This window comes from Tursiops truncatus, chromosome 20 (assembly GCF_011762595.2).
Source record: "Tursiops truncatus isolate mTurTru1 chromosome 20, mTurTru1.mat.Y, whole genome shotgun sequence".
Classification (NCBI taxonomy): domain Eukaryota; kingdom Metazoa; phylum Chordata; class Mammalia; order Artiodactyla; family Delphinidae; genus Tursiops; species Tursiops truncatus.
The window spans coordinates 29,664,407-29,683,187 of record NC_047053.1 but is presented as its reverse complement, the minus strand read 5'-3'; the positions used below and the strand labels follow the sequence as shown (position 1 = coordinate 29,683,187).

General features: G+C 37.3%; 2 protein-coding genes across 11 annotated transcripts in view; one reads left to right on the top strand and one right to left on the bottom strand.

The window, feature by feature from the left end:
• The window catches only part of RNFT1 (ring finger protein, transmembrane 1), a 31,984-nt gene extending 24,733 nt beyond the window's left edge, over positions 1-7,251 (top strand). For 2 of the 4 annotated variants that reach the window (XM_073797572.1, XM_073797569.1), the window contains one exon: positions 7,117-7,251. In XM_073797572.1, coding sequence (XP_073653673.1) covers positions 7,117-7,236 — 120 coding nt within the window. In that variant the 3' untranslated portion in view covers positions 7,237-7,251. Of the gene's footprint in view, positions 1-6,094; positions 6,212-7,116 lie in introns of those variants that run through there. The other 2 variants (XM_073797573.1, XM_073797570.1) reach the window with 2 other exon arrangements.
• RPS6KB1 (ribosomal protein S6 kinase B1) overlaps positions 1-18,781 on the bottom strand; it is a 52,013-nt gene that overhangs the window by 25,871 nt on the left and 7,361 nt on the right. For all 7 annotated transcript variants that reach the window (XM_073797568.1, XM_019945319.3, XM_019945320.3 and 4 more), the window contains 7 exons: positions 17,514-17,634; positions 16,247-16,315; positions 6,683-6,830; positions 4,557-4,614; positions 3,002-3,102; positions 531-621; positions 257-347 (listed from right to left, as the gene is read on the bottom strand). In XM_073797568.1, coding sequence (XP_073653669.1) covers positions 257-347; positions 531-621; positions 3,002-3,102; positions 4,557-4,614; positions 6,683-6,830; positions 16,247-16,315; positions 17,514-17,634 — 679 coding nt within the window. The remainder of the gene's footprint in view (positions 1-256; positions 348-530; positions 622-3,001; positions 3,103-4,556; positions 4,615-6,682; positions 6,831-16,246; positions 16,316-17,513; positions 17,635-18,781) is intronic.

Below are 18,781 nucleotides of genomic sequence, written 5' to 3'. Positions count from 1 at the left end.
TTCTAAAATAAGGGCAGTATCTGTTTTACCTCTGTTTCACAGGACCACAGGCCATGACATAGATCATCTAAATGAAAATATTTATAAAAGTACAGAGGCCCATAATACTACTAATGAAGCATCAGTAGTGTTAGATTTTTTAAAATAACTTAATTGGTAACATTTTCAAAAAGCACAGGAAAGATCTCTTGCTGTAATGACTTAATAACTACTCAGCACAGACCATAACACATGCAACTTTTAACTGTGCACCTACTGCTCCAGTCAGCATGTCATACATTAATGCTCCCAGACTCCACCAATCCACAGCACGATTGTGGCCACTTCTCATCAAGATTTCAGGGGCCCTACGAGGAGAAAAATAATATGCCTAAAACATTCACTATTTGCCTATCATCTGAATTAAAATTTTTAAAACAATATACAGAACCAAGTGTTGCTACAGAAAATTTAGCACACTATTATTTAAACCAGGTAAAAGTTAGCTATTATCCCCAAACCAGTAATATTTCTTTGAACATGCAGCTCACATGTATTCTATTGTTCCACAAAATGTGTGTGTGACTGTTCCATCATGAATAGATTCTTTGCATAGTCCAAAATCTGTTAGTTTCACATGACCTACAATGAAAGATTATAGATGGTTATTCTGAGAATTCTATGTGCAATATTTGAATGTATCATACAAGACAATAACCTATCCTTCCATTTTACTTTTTCTGCCTTAAATTTATTTTTTGAGACATCAAGAACTAGCAAGGTTCCATCCATAAATGGGATGCTAAATAACTCTTTAAGGGTAGGGCAAAATTATCTTTGCCGGGACTTCCCTGGTGGCCAGTGGTTAAGAATCCACCTGCCAATGCAGGAGACATGGGTTCAAGCCCTGGTCCGGGAAGATCCCACATGCTGCGGAGCAACTAAGCCCGTGCACCACAACTACTGAGCCTGTGCTCTAGAGCCCACGAGCCACAACTACTGAGCCCGCATGCCACAACTACTGAAGCCCATGTGCCTAGAGCCCATGCTCCGCAACAATAGAAGCCACCGCAATGAGAAGCCCGCGCACCGCAACGAAGGGTAGCCCCCGCTTGCTGCAACTAGAGAAAGACCGTGCGCAGCAACGAACACCCAAAGCAGCCAAACTAAAAAAAATTATCTTTGCCAATGATATAATCTATCTAGTAAAGGTAAAAGAAAGATGAGAAAAAGGTGAAAAACAGCTTGTCTAAGGCTCTAGCTTTACCTATACCAAGAATCCTTTACCATCCTGAGCAAGTAAGTCCTGGGAAAACTTGATGAAGTCTGGATTACGTACACAGACCATAAAAAAGATCTTCTGCGTGTTAAACAAAGGTGTGACACTGTACTTCAAACATATAGCTTTTATCACCATGAACTGTGACCTGACAGTTCTTAAAACAGACTTAGTCACTATAACAAGTTAGCTTATTCTGCCAATGCAGTTTGGAAAAAGAAATGAAATTGCTGTATGGCATGGAACCATCATCTTTGATCCAGAAAATGAAAAACTCATCACCTTGGGGCTTCCCTGGTGGCGCAGTGGTTGAGAGTCCACCTGCAGATGCAGGAGACACGGGTTCGTGTCCCAGTCTGGGAAGATCCCACATGCCGCGGAGCGGCTGGGCCTGTGAGCCATGGCCGCTGAGCCTGCGCGTCCGGAGCTTGTGCTCCGCAACGCAAGAGGCCACAACAGTGAGAGGCCCGTGTAAAAAAAGAAAAAAAAAAAGAAAAAACAAAACAAAACAAAAAAACTCATCACCTTACACAAAGAACATCTCAGTTCATGTTTAGCTTTAATGAACTGTCATTAGCTATCCAGTGGTTCAGCAACCCCAGGGACCCTACTGTTCCAAGTTTATTTTGAGAAAAGAAAAGGCAATGGACTATTAACTCAAATGTAGGTATGTATTTTACTCTGACACAGAAGAAGAAATATGACCTTTATTTTCACAGAGCCACCTGATACACTCAGGTTATGCATCAAAGAAATTAACTAGTCACTTCCCAATTCTATCCCTTGCCTTAGAATTCACAATCAGAATCATTTGTGGCAGTGGGGGCAGAACTGGGAGACAGAGATACATAGATACCTGTAATGTATGTGGTTAAGTACATTTCTCCAAAAAAAAAAAAAAAGGGGGGAAAAGAAAGGAAAGCAAGAAACCCCCCACTATCTGAAACATTTATTCTGGCATCAGTTGTCCATAAACCATTTTCTGTACAAGAATTTAAAACCATTAACTACCTCTTGCATCATTCGATAGACATCTAAGGATCAGCAGCTGCCACCAGCCCCCAGATACCCGAGTTGGTTGGTTGCTCCTTTGGGATGTGAGTGAATTGCCAAGTCTAGCCAGCCCAGATTACTCTCACATAAGTTGAACTGTCTGTAGCAGCATGCAGTAATGATCAAGGCTCACTTTGCTGTAGCTATAGCTGCACAGAATATTAGTCTGTCTGATTTTTATGTCTGTTGTTGCAGACAGCAAGAATAAACTGATGCCTACTAAATATTTTACCTCCAAAGTTATATCAAATATTTTGGTCCAATTCTAATCTTTTCCTTTTTTATCACATTAATAAAATTTACCATAAAAATATTGCTTCTAATACTTATGCATTTCATCAGTAAAGAAAACTCAATTTATAAAGTTAAGATTCACTTTCCAATTTAAGGAACCAACCAAAATTAGTATTTGGACTGGCTTCTGGCTCACCACACTTTATGTAAGGATTACAAAAGAATGACAAGCTATAAAGAGTAAGGATTAAACTAGAAAAGGTAGTTGTGGCCAGTTATCCTCAATTCTCTTTAATCTCATCAATCATAAGTACAAGTATCATGATGCTATAAGTTCTGAGGGAGCAATGTATAATAACTGACGCATAAATATGGGGCTTTGAAAATGACCACGACCTGTGTGGGAAGATTTTAAGATGATTATTTACTATAGAATTGTTTACAGTATATCTCCACCTTGGTGATTAAGCATGATATTCTCCGGCTTCAGGTCTCTGTAGATGATCCCCTTTTGATGTAAATGCCCCAAAGCCATGGAGATTTCTGCCAAGTAAAAGCTGGAAACAAAAGTGATTTAATAAAATTAAAAAGAGTAATCTACTCAAAGCAGTTTATGTATGGAGCAAAATTCCTTGAAAGAAATAGACATGCACCAAAGACCAAATTAGTGGGAGTGGGGGTGGGTATGGGGAAAAGAGATGGCATAGGATGCTGCCAAAAGGCATGGAGACATTTACGTTTCACTCGTTTAGTGAAACTATAAAATGTTTTATTTCATCATTAGAACATATTGCTAAAATTGCAAAGAAGTCCAGAATATGCCAAACTGTCACTGGTCGTGTTTTGTTCTGTCTATGTAGGAACTAGGCCAATAGTCATTCAGATCAAAGCAAATTTCTCCCACCCACCCCCAATTTTTAAATCCCATAGGAAATAGGAACTTTGTTATTCTCAGAGATCAAGTCTTAGTTTCAAAAATACCTTATAACCTGACCCTTAGAAGCCCACGCATCCCTTACTTAATACAGCTGCATATTTATATACAGCTCACGCCCACAGTATCTGCCCTCCCTCTTGCCAGCCAGCCCACAACTATAAACTGTGTGACACTCAAATTTATCTACCTCAAAAGAATAAAGGGCTGAGTCAACCCTGTCTGGATTCGAAAAGCACAAGGCACTGCAATACTGGCTGCATAACAATGTTGCAATCCTGCAGATTACTCCAGGATGGAGAGGGTGTGTCCTAGAGGACTGAGGCAGTTTCACAGCCAGCAGGACCACAAACACAGCCTCCAACATGGCTCAGAGAGCCTCCTCCAAAAAGGGCACTTCATCCCTAAGGCTCTTAAATGCAGCTTCTGTGTTAGAAAAGGCCTGAAATTAAACAATGGAATGCAGTTTGGTAATTAAGGTAGAAAAAAACATTTAAGTGTTTTCTATTCAATTAATGTGTAGGATAAACTGATTTATTGTTACCCAATACTGTCATCTCACAAAAGGGTGTGTATATTTTTAATTTGAAGCAGATGCCATCTTAAGAAATATGAGGGTAGATCCCATCCTGGCCATTGAATCAATCCACAGATGATATGTGCAGGCTTATCACCTCCCTAAGACTGCACCTTGGGAACTGGAAAGTCTACAAAAAAAGAGGAGATGATTTCTGATACTTTCCATTGCTCCACACATAAAGTTTTACTGGAAAACCACATTCACCCAGGGCCAAGGCAGGCAGCTTACCAATTCAAGGAAAGAAAGCCCCAGTGAGAATGGTTCTGTTAGGAACTGGTGTGAAGAACGTTCCACCCAAAGCCTGGGGGCAAAGGAATGATGTGACCTCCAATGGCTGCCAAGTCCCAAAGCTGCTTCTCCCTCTTAGAGTCCTGAGTGACCAACTGGCTCCAGAACAATTTACTGAATCATCTGGCTGCCCACAGTGGGAACAGGACTTTGCTTTTAATTATATGAATTATTACCTGAATCCATACAACCACTAAAATTTCACTTACCAGGCTGTGTCTTCCATAAATATTCCTTCTCTTTCTAACTGCATAAATAATTCTCCTCCTGTAAAGAAAAGAAAAAGACATTAGAAACAAAGCAATCTTTTTTTTCCAACAATCCATTCTAATGAGAGGGTTTGTGCTTTCCTTTTAGCCATAATTAAAAGACATCAACCCTTTAAAAATAAAAAACAGATCCTAAACATTACAGGTTTAAAACTAAGTCCTCAGTATTCCATTTTTAGCAGTGTTCTTATTCTTATGTGAAATATACAAGTTTTGGAATTCTAGGTTTTACATCTATAAACTTCAAAATATTTACAGATTCCAGACCTGTGGTTAAAAAAAAAATCTTGATTAAAGCTTCTCTAACATTTTACCGGCATTTAGAAAAATGTTAGTATGTAATTAAACCATCCTTGCAAATTAGTGAATGCCCATATTCCACATTTTTACAACTCTTAAACTGCATGAATTTGGCAATGTCCTTGTAAATAGTATGGTACTGTTTGAATATCAAAATAAACAATGATAATAAAGTGTGATATCCTACTGAAAAATCTTAGAATCCATGAGTCCACAATGATGTAAATCAGTGAATAGATAAATGGAAAGCTCTTCGTTACAGCAGAATGCCAAATAATAAATGAAGAAGCCATGATGGAGTAAGAAAAATCACTTGGCAATCATCATAGTTAATTGTTTCAGGCAAGAATGGATGCTGAAACTGTATGTGAAAGTTTGATGAAAGATGAGATATTTAAATAATTTCAAAGTATCTCCTCAAGATACTTACTAATTACAAAAGGAAAATTTCACCAGAAAAAAAAAACTGGCAGACATCACCTTATACATATGATCAAAGTTAACGTCAACAGTAATGGAACAAAGATACAAATATCATGTACCTCTTGCTCTGATACACAGAGAAGGATACAATGTCACTTCGATGGTCCTCCCCAAAATGCATAACCTGAATCTAATCCTGAGGAAACACCATATAAGCCCAAACTGATACATTCTACAAAGTAACTAAACTGTACTTTTCAAAAATGTCAAGGTCATGAAAGACAAAGAAAGACTGAGGAACTGTTCCAGATTAAAGGAAACTGAGAGAGATTATTGTATTAATGTTAATTTCCTATTTTGATAATTTTAGTACAGTTATGTAAGATACTGTCTTTAATTTCAGAAAAATATACATTGAAGTATTTAGGGGTAAAGGGAAATCATGTCTGTGACACTCCCTTAAAGAGTTCAGGAAAAAAATTATGAACATATATACACATATGTGTGTGTATATACACATCTATATACACACACGTACATATACAGAGAGGGAGAGAAAGAGAATGATGAAACAAAACAATGTGGTAAAATGATAACACTTGGGGAATCTAGGTGAAGAGTACTTGGGAATTCTTTGTCCTGTTCTTAGAACTTTTTTGCGGAAATCTGAAACTATGTTAAAATAAAGGTACAAGAAAAAAACAACCGTCACAAAAAAGTGACTAAATTCTGCAACTTTCTGTTCCATGTTACAGGCTCTTGTGAAATCTGTTTCTCAGAAAACTCAAGTGTGTTTGCTGGAAATAGATACCTGTGATCTTGAAATGCTATGGGGTACCACAAATTCCTAGGAGGGGGTAAGCCCTGGAAAAGGTGGGTGATTTCCAATGTAAACTGCAAAATCTATCAATAAGACTACATTAAACAAAAAACTCTTCTGTTTAAAGATGCAATACCAAAAATACTCATTACCTTAAACAACACTCTAAGTTTTCCATGTCAATTTACAAAAAAATAAATCAGTGGTTTATTTGAATTATATTATCTTACCCAAGTGTAGTCAATTTGATGGTTATCAATTAGCTGTTTGCTCTTTTAATTTATTACAATGGGATTAAGATAAAATATTACAGATGGGGAAAAAGACTTAACCTTTAAAGTTTCCTTCACATTTGTCTGCAAAAAGAAACACTTCGTCACATCTGAATTCCTTATGTCAATGTATTTGTCAATTTTAGGAACTATTTGGTCACATTGGGAAAAAGCATTTTTCTATTGGAAAATAATGTTTTGACCAAGTTTCTGGAGCTAATGCAAATAATTACACCAAGCTGTGTACTGACCGCTGAGATACTCAAGGATGAGGTAGAGTTTTCCACCAGTCTGAAAGGCATAAATTAAATCCACAATGAAGGGATGCTTTACTTCCTCCAGAATATTCCGTTCTGCTTTTGTATGAGCTGTATCTTTAGCATTTCTTACTATCATTGCCTAAAGGAAAAGAGATGATCTATAAGAACAAAGTAGTAGACATTTTTATCCTATAGTAACTGGAAAATCTATTTTGTGCTTTTCTTGCCAACATTAAACTATTAATCATAGTTCCCACTGGAGACTGAGATGGGGTAATGGAAGACATTCACTTCTTATATACATCTGCACTGTTTGGATTTTTTGTAGTAAAAATGTAAATGAAAACCTAAATAATCTGTTTTAATGTAAATAGATCAAATTTATTCATATATTCACTAACTGTTGAATGTCTACTATTTTATAGGCTCTTAACAAGAAAGCAGAACCAACAGAAGGAGTCTCTAGCCCACAGGAGCCCAAAGTCCCAGGGAAGAGAGATGAGTCAATGGAGCTAAGCACCAGGTGCCCTGGGAACTACATCTGACCTGGCAAGAAGTCTTCCTGGAGGTGGAGATACCTAAGCTGTATCATAAAAAGTTATTAAGATGAAATGTAGAGGGTATTAAAAAAAAAAAAAAGGCATTCCCAGTGCAAAAGAGGCTTGACAGGACGGGACACGTCTTGAGGATCTAAAAGTAGTTCAGTATGGTTAGAAGTGGTTAGGACATGTATTAGGCTGGACATATAGGAAATGGAAGGCCTGGGCATCTAGGCAAAGGCATCTGAATCTTCTTTTAGAGGCAGAGGAGAAATGCTGAGGTAAGGTAAATGAATAACCTTTGGCTTTAAGAAAGACAGTTCTAGTAGCAGTGTGAAGTTTTAGGGAAGAAATGACACCAGTTAGAAGGCTAGTAAACTAAGCAAGAAGTAAAACCTGTAACTAAGAAAATGAAGGTGGGGAAAAAAGGGTAAAAGTGCATCATTAGCACTCGCTGACTAAGGAGATATGAGAAGAAATGATGATACCATGGTTTCTGTGTAAGTAATGGTGTCATTCAATAACAGGAAATGGAAACAAAGAAAAAAGTTTTGGGAAAATGATATATTGCTTTGGACATGCTAAGTCTTAAATTCTAAGTTCTTGTACACCTCTAGTAACATGAAAAAGCGTATATACGTGGCCATTAGTTGCAATATTATTTGTAAAAGTGAAACGTAAGAAACAACCTAAATGCCCACACATAGGATACTGCATGAAAACCCTGTGTAAGAAAACTGTAAAAAGAATGAGGAACACCTCTGAAAGCAAGGTGCAAAAGAGCATATATGGCACAGCAGTAACACAGTATGCTACCTTTTGTGTAACAGTGGAAATAAGAATATATATAATAGGTACATGCTTATATCTGCAATAATGAGCACACCTAAATTAAGCCAAAAGCTAATGATACAGGGAATTCCCTGGCGGTCCAGTGGTTAGGACTCGGCACTATCACTGACAAGGGCCCAGGTCCGATCCCTGGTTGGGGAACTAAGATCCCGCATGCCATGTGGCGTGTCCAAAAAAATAACAATAACATAAAACATCCCAACAAGAAACCTATCTAAAAAAAAAAAAAAGCTAATGATAGTGGAAAGGCAGGAAAGGGAATGGGACCTCTGAGTAAAACCTGAAGGGTTTTATCATTCATTTCTTTTCTTACCTAAATCAAATATCATTATTGTGATTATTAAATTCTGAACCATGTTAATGTTTTATACATTTCAAAAATAAAATTAAATCTGGATGGGGGAGGGAAATAAAATTGAATACAACAGAAATACATAAATTTAATTGACTATTACTTTGATAATTTTACCACAAAAGGAAAAAAAAGATATTTAAATAACTTTACATTGAACATTCTTAGTGACATATATGTAAGCATAAAAAAAATTGCCAAAAAATCTTAAACCACACTTAGTAGGTTTATAGCTCCTCATAGTATTGGTATTATAATTCTCAAACTATTATGCACGTATTGTACAACTAAGCAAATGAGTAAATGTACTGATGTTGTTACCAGGCTTTTCTCACTGTGGAAAAACAGAGATGCAAATGTAGGCCGAGGAAAGAAGAACCCTACGGAATTGGACTGAAATTAGGAATATCAATATGTAGCCATGATTTAAAACAAAAACAAAACTTCCTAGCTCTGTGTACTGAAAGAGCCAGGAACAATGAGACTTCAGTAGCAAAAAGTATAGCTTGGCACCCAGATCTTGGTTTCTCTAGCAAAAAAAAACAGGGTTCCATGGAGAATAAAACGGTTCTAAGCCAGGGTCAGGGAAAGTGCAAGGTAAACCTGGGAAAATTTGTGGACCAAAATTTGAATAATGAAAGAAATGGGTAACACACTGAAAAAATGTCCATACTAGTTAAAAAAATTAAATTTAAAAAAGCAAGTATGAAAAGCTCTTCTTTACAGAAGAATGACAATATAGAAAAAAATGATAAAAATAGAAAAGTCTCCATTTTATAATCACCAGAGTATTATTTGATTTGGCTAAGAGACAATGGATAATAAAACCATTGGGTGTAGAAGATTACTAGGACAGAATATTAACACAATCTCTAACTTTCATTCCATAGATACTTTTTAATTACAGAGGGAAAAAGGTATTGGTAGAATGGAAAGTTTGGTGGACACCACCTTAACAAAGTGATCAAACTCAGTCTCACCAAATAATGAGACAGACCAACATTATGTGCTTCCTGAGCCCATGCACTGAGAACACAATGCTCCTGTAAAATATTCCTGCAGAAAGCATTTAACCTAAATTTAAAATTTAAGTGTTTTCATGAGGAAACAATGAACCATATCCAAATTAGGGATACTCTGCAAAACTGGCCCAGAGTCTTCAAAAAATGTCAATGTCATGAATGACAAAAAAGTAAAGGAAACTAAAGTAAAAGAAACGAAAGACACAGTACTCTACAGTAAAGGAAACTAAAGACACAGGACTACTCAATGCAATGTGTGATCCTTGATTAAATCCTGGATGTTAAAAACAAAACAAAATAGCTATAAAGGAGATTACTGACACAACTGGGGAAGTCTGAGTATGGACGATGTATTAGAAAACAGTATAGTATATCAATGTTAAATTTCCCAAATGTGACAATTACACTGTAGTTATGTATGTAATGCCCTTATTCTTAAGAGATACATACTAAAGAATTTAAGTGCGAAGTGCCATGTCTACAAATAACTTTCAAATTGTATACCAAAAAAATTAAAACTTTGAATATACACACACATACATACTAAGAGAGGAGAAACTGAGGGAGGGGCAGACAAAGAAAATATGGCAAACTTAACAATTGGTTATCACTGTACTATTCTTGTAACTCTTTGGGAAGTTTGAAAAATTTCAAAGATGCATTATTTTTTAACTGTTCAGAAGGTTTAAATTTTTTAAATAAATAATTTTGAGAAAGTCTGAGAAGAGGCCAAGAAGAGAAGATGAAGAAATAGTAAAGAAGAATCATAGAAGTCAAGGGAGCGGAGTTTCAAAATGCTGTGGTCAATAGCTTCAATGTAACAGAGAGATAAATTAAGGATGAGTTAAGTAAAGACCACTGGATTCAGCAATTAGGAGATCACTGGTGATGTAGGGGACAAGCATTTCATCAAAAGAATAGAGTTGTGAAGTCAAAATATAGTGAGTGAAAAAAATAATAAAACATGACTTCTCAAGAAATTCAGCTATGAAAGGCAGAGACTGGAAGCTACCATAGACCTCGAGTGAAGAAAGGATTTGTTTTCTAAATATGGCAAAGACATGAATATATTTATATAAAGAAAGAAGTTAGGATAGAGGATGGAAAAAAGAGGCAGAAGTGACAAAGACCCTGAACAGGCAGAAAGTGATGGGATCCAAAACATAAAGAGAGTGTTTAGCCTTGGAAAGAAGGAGGAACACATCTCCCACTAAGCCTGGAGAGAGGGAAGTAAAGACAGGTGAAAATGTAGACAATATGGTACTGGGGACAAGGATTAGAACAGGAAGTTGAAGGGAATCAGATCTGACAGCCTCAAATAGAAAGAGAGGCAGTCTGCTAAAAAAGAATAGTGGGACTGATAGTATAGGCTCTAATAGTTGTAGAGAATGGAAGGAGTTGTCTAGGGACATTTGGTGAGTTCTAAGTGTCCACATGAGTTCGGGACTACGAATTTGTCCCAGTAGCCATTTAAAAGTTTCTGTGATTTCTGCCAGTGATGTTCAGTAACTGAGATACAGGAATAAAGGAGCATTAACAAATAAACTGATTAAATTAGAACTTTCCTGAACATAAGGTCAATGGGACAGCAGGTGACTGAAGTGGCAGATCATGTTGATTAGGCTAGATTAGGAATAAACTGAAAGTAGAACGGGGCTAAGAACTTGAAGAAAAAACAGAAAGATCAAAGCACTAAAAGGGCTTAGGGCCAAAGACCAGGCATTGTGGGAATAAATAAGTGAGAATGTTACTGCTCTATTATAGTCCAGTGTTTCAGGGGTGGAGGACACAGCTATGGGGGCTGGTGAAGTGGAATGGAGGTGAATGCTGATGAGTTGGGATCAACAAGAAATTAGAAGGCTAGGCAATTGATTACTTATTTAGTACAAGGACATGGAAGACACCAGGGCAATAAGACTTGGGAGTGGGGGAAAAAAGACTGATAAAAGATAAGAAAGCAGTATAGGCTTAAACCTCAAAGTAGAAAAGGTTTTGACCAGAGTAGAGGAGAAATTGCAAGGCTAAGCTTATCAGTTCTTCCCTTGAATTACACAGTGAGCAGAGCGAGAGGCAGAGACTACATTTGTCTCAAGTGCTAAATCCTAATGTCTAGCAAAATGCCTGGCACACTGGAGAGTCTCAGTTGGTTCAATAAAAGAAGGAATGAAAGAAGTATGACCAATCTGTGAGTTACAAGCCTTTGGCCAAAGGTTCTAAAATTTACAGTGTGAGCTGAACTAATGCCATGGGCAGTAGTATTTTGCTTCCAGAGTACATTTTTGTTGCAACTGGTAGGGTAGAGAGATAGTTGTTGGAAATAGTCTTTTCCTCAACTTTCCACCATGAACAAGTACCCAAATGGGACCATTCTCATAATGAGTAAACAATCCCAGAAGTGCTAAATCCAGACAGACTGTCCAGATGTAAGCAACTCATTTAAGACAAGGGGACATCTGGTTTATTCTGATTTCATCTTTAAGGCTAGAAAGAGGTATATTCTTACCCATACTCAGGTCAAGAGGGTTAGTACTCTGCTTTAAGGATAACAAAATCAAAAGAAGAAACTCAATGGGAGTACACAGTCATCTTACCTAGCGATTTAGAAATTAAAACCTTGGACCTAACCCTAGCAACCTTTTCACTTTCATTATTTTCTGCTGTAAGCTTGTTTTCAGGAACAGCAAGGAAAGAATGAGACAGTGCTCTTTGCTCAAGGAAAGAACCTAGGCAGGCTTGGGGAAAGCAAAAACCAGCAGTGGGAAGGAATGGTAACTAAGCAAAAGGAGAGGCAAGCAAGTCAGGTTTTAGATGCCTGGGCACAAAAAGGAAGCCTGACAATTAGAAGTAATTAGGTGTATGGATTTCCCAATATACCACACCCACTCACCATCAGTATTAAAAAAAAAAAACCCAACACCCTCTTCTTTCCATTAAAGATACCACCCTCTTCTTTCCATTAAAGATACCAGTGCCAGAAACATACTTCACTTAAGATATAATTATGGGGACTTCCTTGGTGGCACAGTGGTTAAGAATCCACCTGCCAATGCAGGGGACACGGGCTCAAGCCCCGGTCCGGGCAGATCCCACGTGCGGTGGAGCAACTAAGTCCGTGCGTCACAATGACTGAGCCTGCGCTCTAGAGCCCGAGAGCCACAACTACTGAGCTCATGAGCCACAACTACTGAAGCCCACGCACCTAGAGCCCGTGCTCCCCAGCAAGAGAAATCACGGCAATGAGACGCCCACGCACAACGAAGAGCAGCCCCTGCTCGCCACAACTAGAGAAACCCACATGCAGCAACGAAGACCCAACACAGCCAAAAATTAATTAACTAATTTTAATAAAAGATATAATTATGACTAATTTTTGCTCAGCCCTGATTATCAGGCATGTATAAGCAACATATCAAAAGGAATGGATTATTCTAAGAATCTTGACCAGTACTTCTGTCAACATTTCTAGAATAAGCATTATTATACTGTCTTTAATTTTAGACCTAACATATTTTACAGATAAAAAATCATTAATCTCGGGCTTCCTTGGTGGCGCAGTGGTTGAGAATCTGCCTGCCAATGCAGGGGACACGGGTTCGAGCCCTGGTCCGGGAGGATCCCACATGCCGCGGAACAACTGGGCCCGTGAGCCACAATTACTGAGCCCGTGTGCCAGAACTACTGACCCTGCATGCCACAACTACTGACGCCCACGCACCCTAGAGCCCATGCTCCGCAACAACAGAAGCCACCATAACGAGAAGCCCGTGGACCGCAGCGAAGAGTAGCCCTCGCTTGCCACAAGTAGAGAAAGCCTGCGTGCAGCAACGAAGACCCAACGCAGCCAAAAAAAAAAAAAAAAAATTAAATTAAATTAGGAAATCATTTGTACCACTTAAGTAAAAATCAGGAAGAAGATAGGACCAAAATATTACAAACGCTATAATTTTTTTAAAAAGTCATTTTGATTGTCTTTTAATAATAGTTTTCTACTAAGATTTGTTTTAAGACAGTGAGCTCTTTTCAGAAATCAATCCCAAACAAAAAGAACAAGAAACCAAACATACATAATCCATCTTCAGTAAAACTAAGAAACACGTGTAACTCCACATCTCAAAAGGTGAAGACAGAATGGGGATAAAGCAATAGTGCATGACTTAATATACTGGTGTATGATCAAACCTAAATGCCTGCAAAGAGGCATAACAAAAGAAGTTGAATCCATCTACAGAACCCTAGCAGGGTTCAAAAATTAGAAGCAAAAATAAAAGGAAAGAAAGGAAAAAAACTGGAATTATTAGGGACTGCAGAAGGCAGAAGGTGGAGGACTGAAAACAGGGAGATTATCTGAAAATCTCTATAAGGAACAGATAGACCAACAAGATTCCCATCCCCACACTAACCAGCCAGGGAACTACCTCTTAGAGTGATGTAGTGTCCAGAAAAAAAAAAAAGAGTGAAGGATCAGATACAGAGTACAGTGCTAAAGTAAACACGTGACTTCATTACTCAGCCATAAAAAAGAATAAAATAATGCTATTTGCAGCAACATGGATGACCTAGCTATTATCATACTAAGCGAAGTAAGTCAGACAGAGAAAGACAAATACCATATGATATCACTTGTATGTGGAATCTAAGAGATGACACAAATAAACTTATCTATGAAACAGAAAAAGACTCACAGACATAGAGAACAGACTTGTGGTTGCCGAGGGGGGCAGTGCGGGAGGGATGATTTGGCAGTTTGGGATTAGCAGATACAAACGAGTATATACAGGATGGATAAACAACAAGGTCCTACTGTATAGCACAGGGAACTCTAATAAATATCCTGTGAGAAACAATAATGGGTGAGAAAGAATATATATATGTGCGACAATCACTGCTGTACAGCAGAAATTAACATAACATTGGAAATCAACTATACTTCAATAAAATTAAAAACAAAACAAACAAACAAAGTGACTTCAGTGAAAATCTGGTGTTGAAAGGTGAGATCTCCATCTCCTCTCTGTCATCCAGCTCCAAAATGCTTTTTCTAGGCAAGAGAATAGAGGATCTTTCTCAGTACCCACTGAACCATACCAGAAGAAAGACCTTCAGACACTGATATTTGGAAGTTCTTAGTCAACTGCCAGCTAATCTCATGACTGCACTACAGAGAAGCCGACACACCTATAACTTCTGATCAGCTTTTCAGAGCTCCACTCTTAAAGGACACCAGCCATCTAAAGAAGGCCTCTGACATGACAAAAAACCACTAAATCAAAGTCAGAGAAAACAGGAACTTAGAAAAGAGACACATGCATGGAACAAAAGAACATTTCAAAGAATTTATAATTAAAACCCTCTGAGGAATAAAAGAAGATACTGTACTCACAAAATAGGTTGCTATGAAAAGAAAAAACAAAAAGAGCTTTGGGGAACCACAAATATGATAGCTTAAAAAAAAAAAATCAGTAAGGGAATTCCCTGGCAGTCCAGTGGTTAAGACTCCGTGCTTGCATTGGCAGGGACCCACGTTCGATCCCTGGTCTGGGAACTCAGATCCCACAAGCTGCATGGCACAGCCAAAAAAAAAAAATCTGTAAAATGATTAGAAAATTAATTTCTAGAAAACTCTCAGAAAGTTAACAAAAAGATAAAGAAATGGACAAACGGAAAGGTAAGAAAAATAGATGATCAGTCTAGGAGGTCCAACATCCAAGTAAATGCAATTCCAAGAAAAGAAACCAATAGGAGGAAATTATCAGAGATAAAAGAAAATTTCCTGGAGCTACAAGACTGAAACATTCAAGATTGAAAGAGTAAAAATAAATAATAAGAATCAAAGCAAGACACATCACTGCAAAATTTTAGAACATTAAAAATAAAAAGAAAATGTTAAATATCTTAAAGAAAAATAGATCTAAGGATTGGGAATCAGATGGCAAGGGACTCCTGAACAGAAATGCTGAAAGCTAGACGAAAATGGAGCAAAATCCTGTGTGAAAATGATTTTCAACTTCAAAACTGCATCCATACAAACAAGTATAAGAATATAATAAGAAAATTTTCAAATATGCAATATTTCCCCAAAAATTTACCTTGATTCAGTTCCTCAGGGACCCACCAGTAAATGGTCACCAAAGCAAGGGAACGAGACACAAACTAAGAAAAAGGAACATATGGAATCCAGGAACCAAAGATCCAACACTGAAGGAGTCAGGAGGATTCCAAGGATTGTGGTGCAGGGAAAGTCCAGTAATGATAGCTATGCCTAGATAACTATCAGTACAGGTGAGAACAGGAGGACAGAGGTTCCTATAGGATGTCTCTAGGAAAATAAATGGAACTAGTAAATTATCTAATAAGTGTGATCATAGAACCATGGCCCGAAAGGTGTTTTACAGAGTTGATGGAAGGTGTGAGAAGACAATAGTAGATAGAAAGAAAATGAAGCAAGATGAGGATGGGAAAAAGGAAGAAAGGAGTAAAAAAGAATAAAATAGGAAGTCAATGCATAATTCTAAAACTACTGAATTAAGTCATAGCAGAACTTGCTTATTACTTAGAAATACAGAGACCAGAACAAAGGGCTAAAAGAGTTACCTCAGAGGAGAACTGAAACAGCTCTCCTCTCCACCCTCACCAAGCAGAATAAAACAAGAATAACAATAATGAAGTGTATCCCACATTCCAAGAAGACTTATAATTGTGTCAGAAATACATTTTTTGACTGAGAATTTTAGACCAAAATATGGATTTTATAGCAATTAAGAATATAGTTGGGGAGGAGGGGAGAAATCACCTTTTTAAGCACCTTCATGGCAAATATTTTCCCGGTATTTGCTCCTGTTACTTTTCGTACTTGAAAAACCTAGATGAAAATTAAAGTGTGCGTTATTAAAAGCTAAATTATGCTAGTCACAATCCCTTAATTCCTACTTATAAAAACAAACGATATAGCAGTCTGTATTCTTACAAAAACTAGTACCATGAACGACTGTGTACAAAAATGATGAGCTAAGAGATTATATTAAAGATTTAGTAGTGAAAAGTGTTACACAACATGGGACTTTCCTGTCTGTTCTGCTGACATCTGGTGGCAAAGCTGGGCAATGACCATCCTATAACAAGCACTCGGTGTTACTTAAAAAATCCAAGTTTTCATAGAAAAAGCTATAATCAGGTTTCCCAGACACACAGAAATTATAAAATATTTCATAAATTCTCAGGGATGCTTCACATATAACTATTTAATAATAGTTGACAGCAATTACCTATTCCTTAAAATGACTAGCTACAATACATTTTCATGCAACAGCTAAAATGTCTGATTCACAGTGCATGTGTTACACATTCAAGATGATTAGAACATATTAGAATATGTCCTTAAGCCTAAGAATAAACTACAAATGTCATGTTTTGCAAAAATGAACATTACACGATAGCATAAATAGTTCTCAAGCTTAATCCTAACTGTAAAATGCTATCCAAATTCTGTCTTTTGATAGAGAATGGGAAGGTATAAATTTTCTTGGGCAGAACACACAGAGGTGAGGTCTTAAATTAGAAAGCCTCTGGCAAAACTACGAAACTAAGAGGTTCTCTTCATTTTTCTTCTCCCCTCTTATATTCTTCAGCTTCCCTAACTCTATTGCTCCAAATACTGCAAGTCCAAGAAAACTAATTTAGATTAAGGTCTCAGTAACAGATACCAATTTAATGTGCCATGCCTCTTGAAAGTAAGCAGTAGTTTGTTTTTTTAAAGGATACCAATAGATGGTACCATTTAACCAAAGGAAGGAATGAATCCTCTAATAGCAGACTTTGCCTGGCACACCTGCCTACTTATTTATTCCACAAATATTGACTGAGTGCCTACAATGTGCCGGGCTTTTATGTGAATGGTGGTAGGAAAAGGAGAACTTCTGTATAGCCCTCAAATAATACCAGGTAAGTGATCATATCCTTTGCTGATAGCTAACAAAGATTGAAGAGTAGTGCTGGAATCAGGGTATAAAAATTAAGCCACACAGGACAGACAACAGCTCTCATTTCAAAATACTTCCTACCTTTCCATAGCCCCCTTTACCAAGTACTCGAAGTAGCTCAAAACATTCTGGTCTGATTTTTTCTGGCCCTCTGTTCACACTAGTTTCTGAGATTTCAAATTTCTCACAATGCTCCATGCCACTGGGAAGAAAAGCAAAACCAAAAGTAAATTTGCAAAAAGTTAAACTACCTTTAGCATACTGTTAGAAAGAGAATTATAATCCAATTAAGTAAAAGGAAAAAGGTGCATGATAACAAATATAGTATCCGTGCTCTAAGTAAGCTAATGATTCAATGACATGGTAGGTCAAGATTAGGGTGGCTTGATAACTGCTTATCTGCTTGTTTACAGAACATGCTATTGATTATTTATTTTCATAAGCATCAAGCATCCCCAAACTAAGATAAATTAGAACACGTTTATTAAGCTGACAAAGGGAAAAAAGTCTTCTAGTTATTCAAATTTAGTTCATTCAAAATGTCTATGAGATCAGCTGTTATCCAACTTCATTTGGCAACTTCAGAAAATGAGAGCTTTCTAAAGGTACCCAATTAGTTCAAGTCTTTAGCTAAAAATTCTTGCTAATAAATTATATCCATGCATCTTTCCACATCTGCTTAATTTAAAGACTCCAAAAAGGGAGGCAATTTATCTGTCACTTAAATGCTTTCTCTATGAGTGATCTTCTCAGTCTGCCCACAATCCAAGGCCTTTTACTTGAAGATGGGGTACAAAGCAGACTAAACACCATACTCACCTAATGAAGCTTGCCTAAAATGACATAAAATTGAACAGATCTCTGTTTGGATGATGTATTACAAGCAAAATAAGAAGCATCTGAGGGACTTCCCTGGTGGTCCAGTGGCTAAGACCCGTGCTCCCATTGCAGGGGGCCCGGGTTTGATCCCTGGTCAGGGAACATGCCGCAACTAAGAGTTCGCATGCCGCAACTAAAGATCCCACGTGCCAAAATGAAGATCCCGTGTGCCTCAACTAAGATCCAATGCAGCCAAGTAAATAAATAAATAAGTGTTAAAAAAAAAAAAAAGCATTTGATTTGGGGAGCATTTCTAAAATTTTTATTTTTTCAGTAGGAAAAGGTGGTTCTCTATATTAAACTAATAAAAGTTCCTTAACACACGCAGACTCATATTCAGTATACTCTAAATTTGAATAATCTTTTTCTCAAAATGCATACATGATCTCAAAACCCCAGATATGTTATGATATTCATGCCAAACTCAATAAACCAAGTCTGTATATATGACTAAATATTTAAAAACAGGT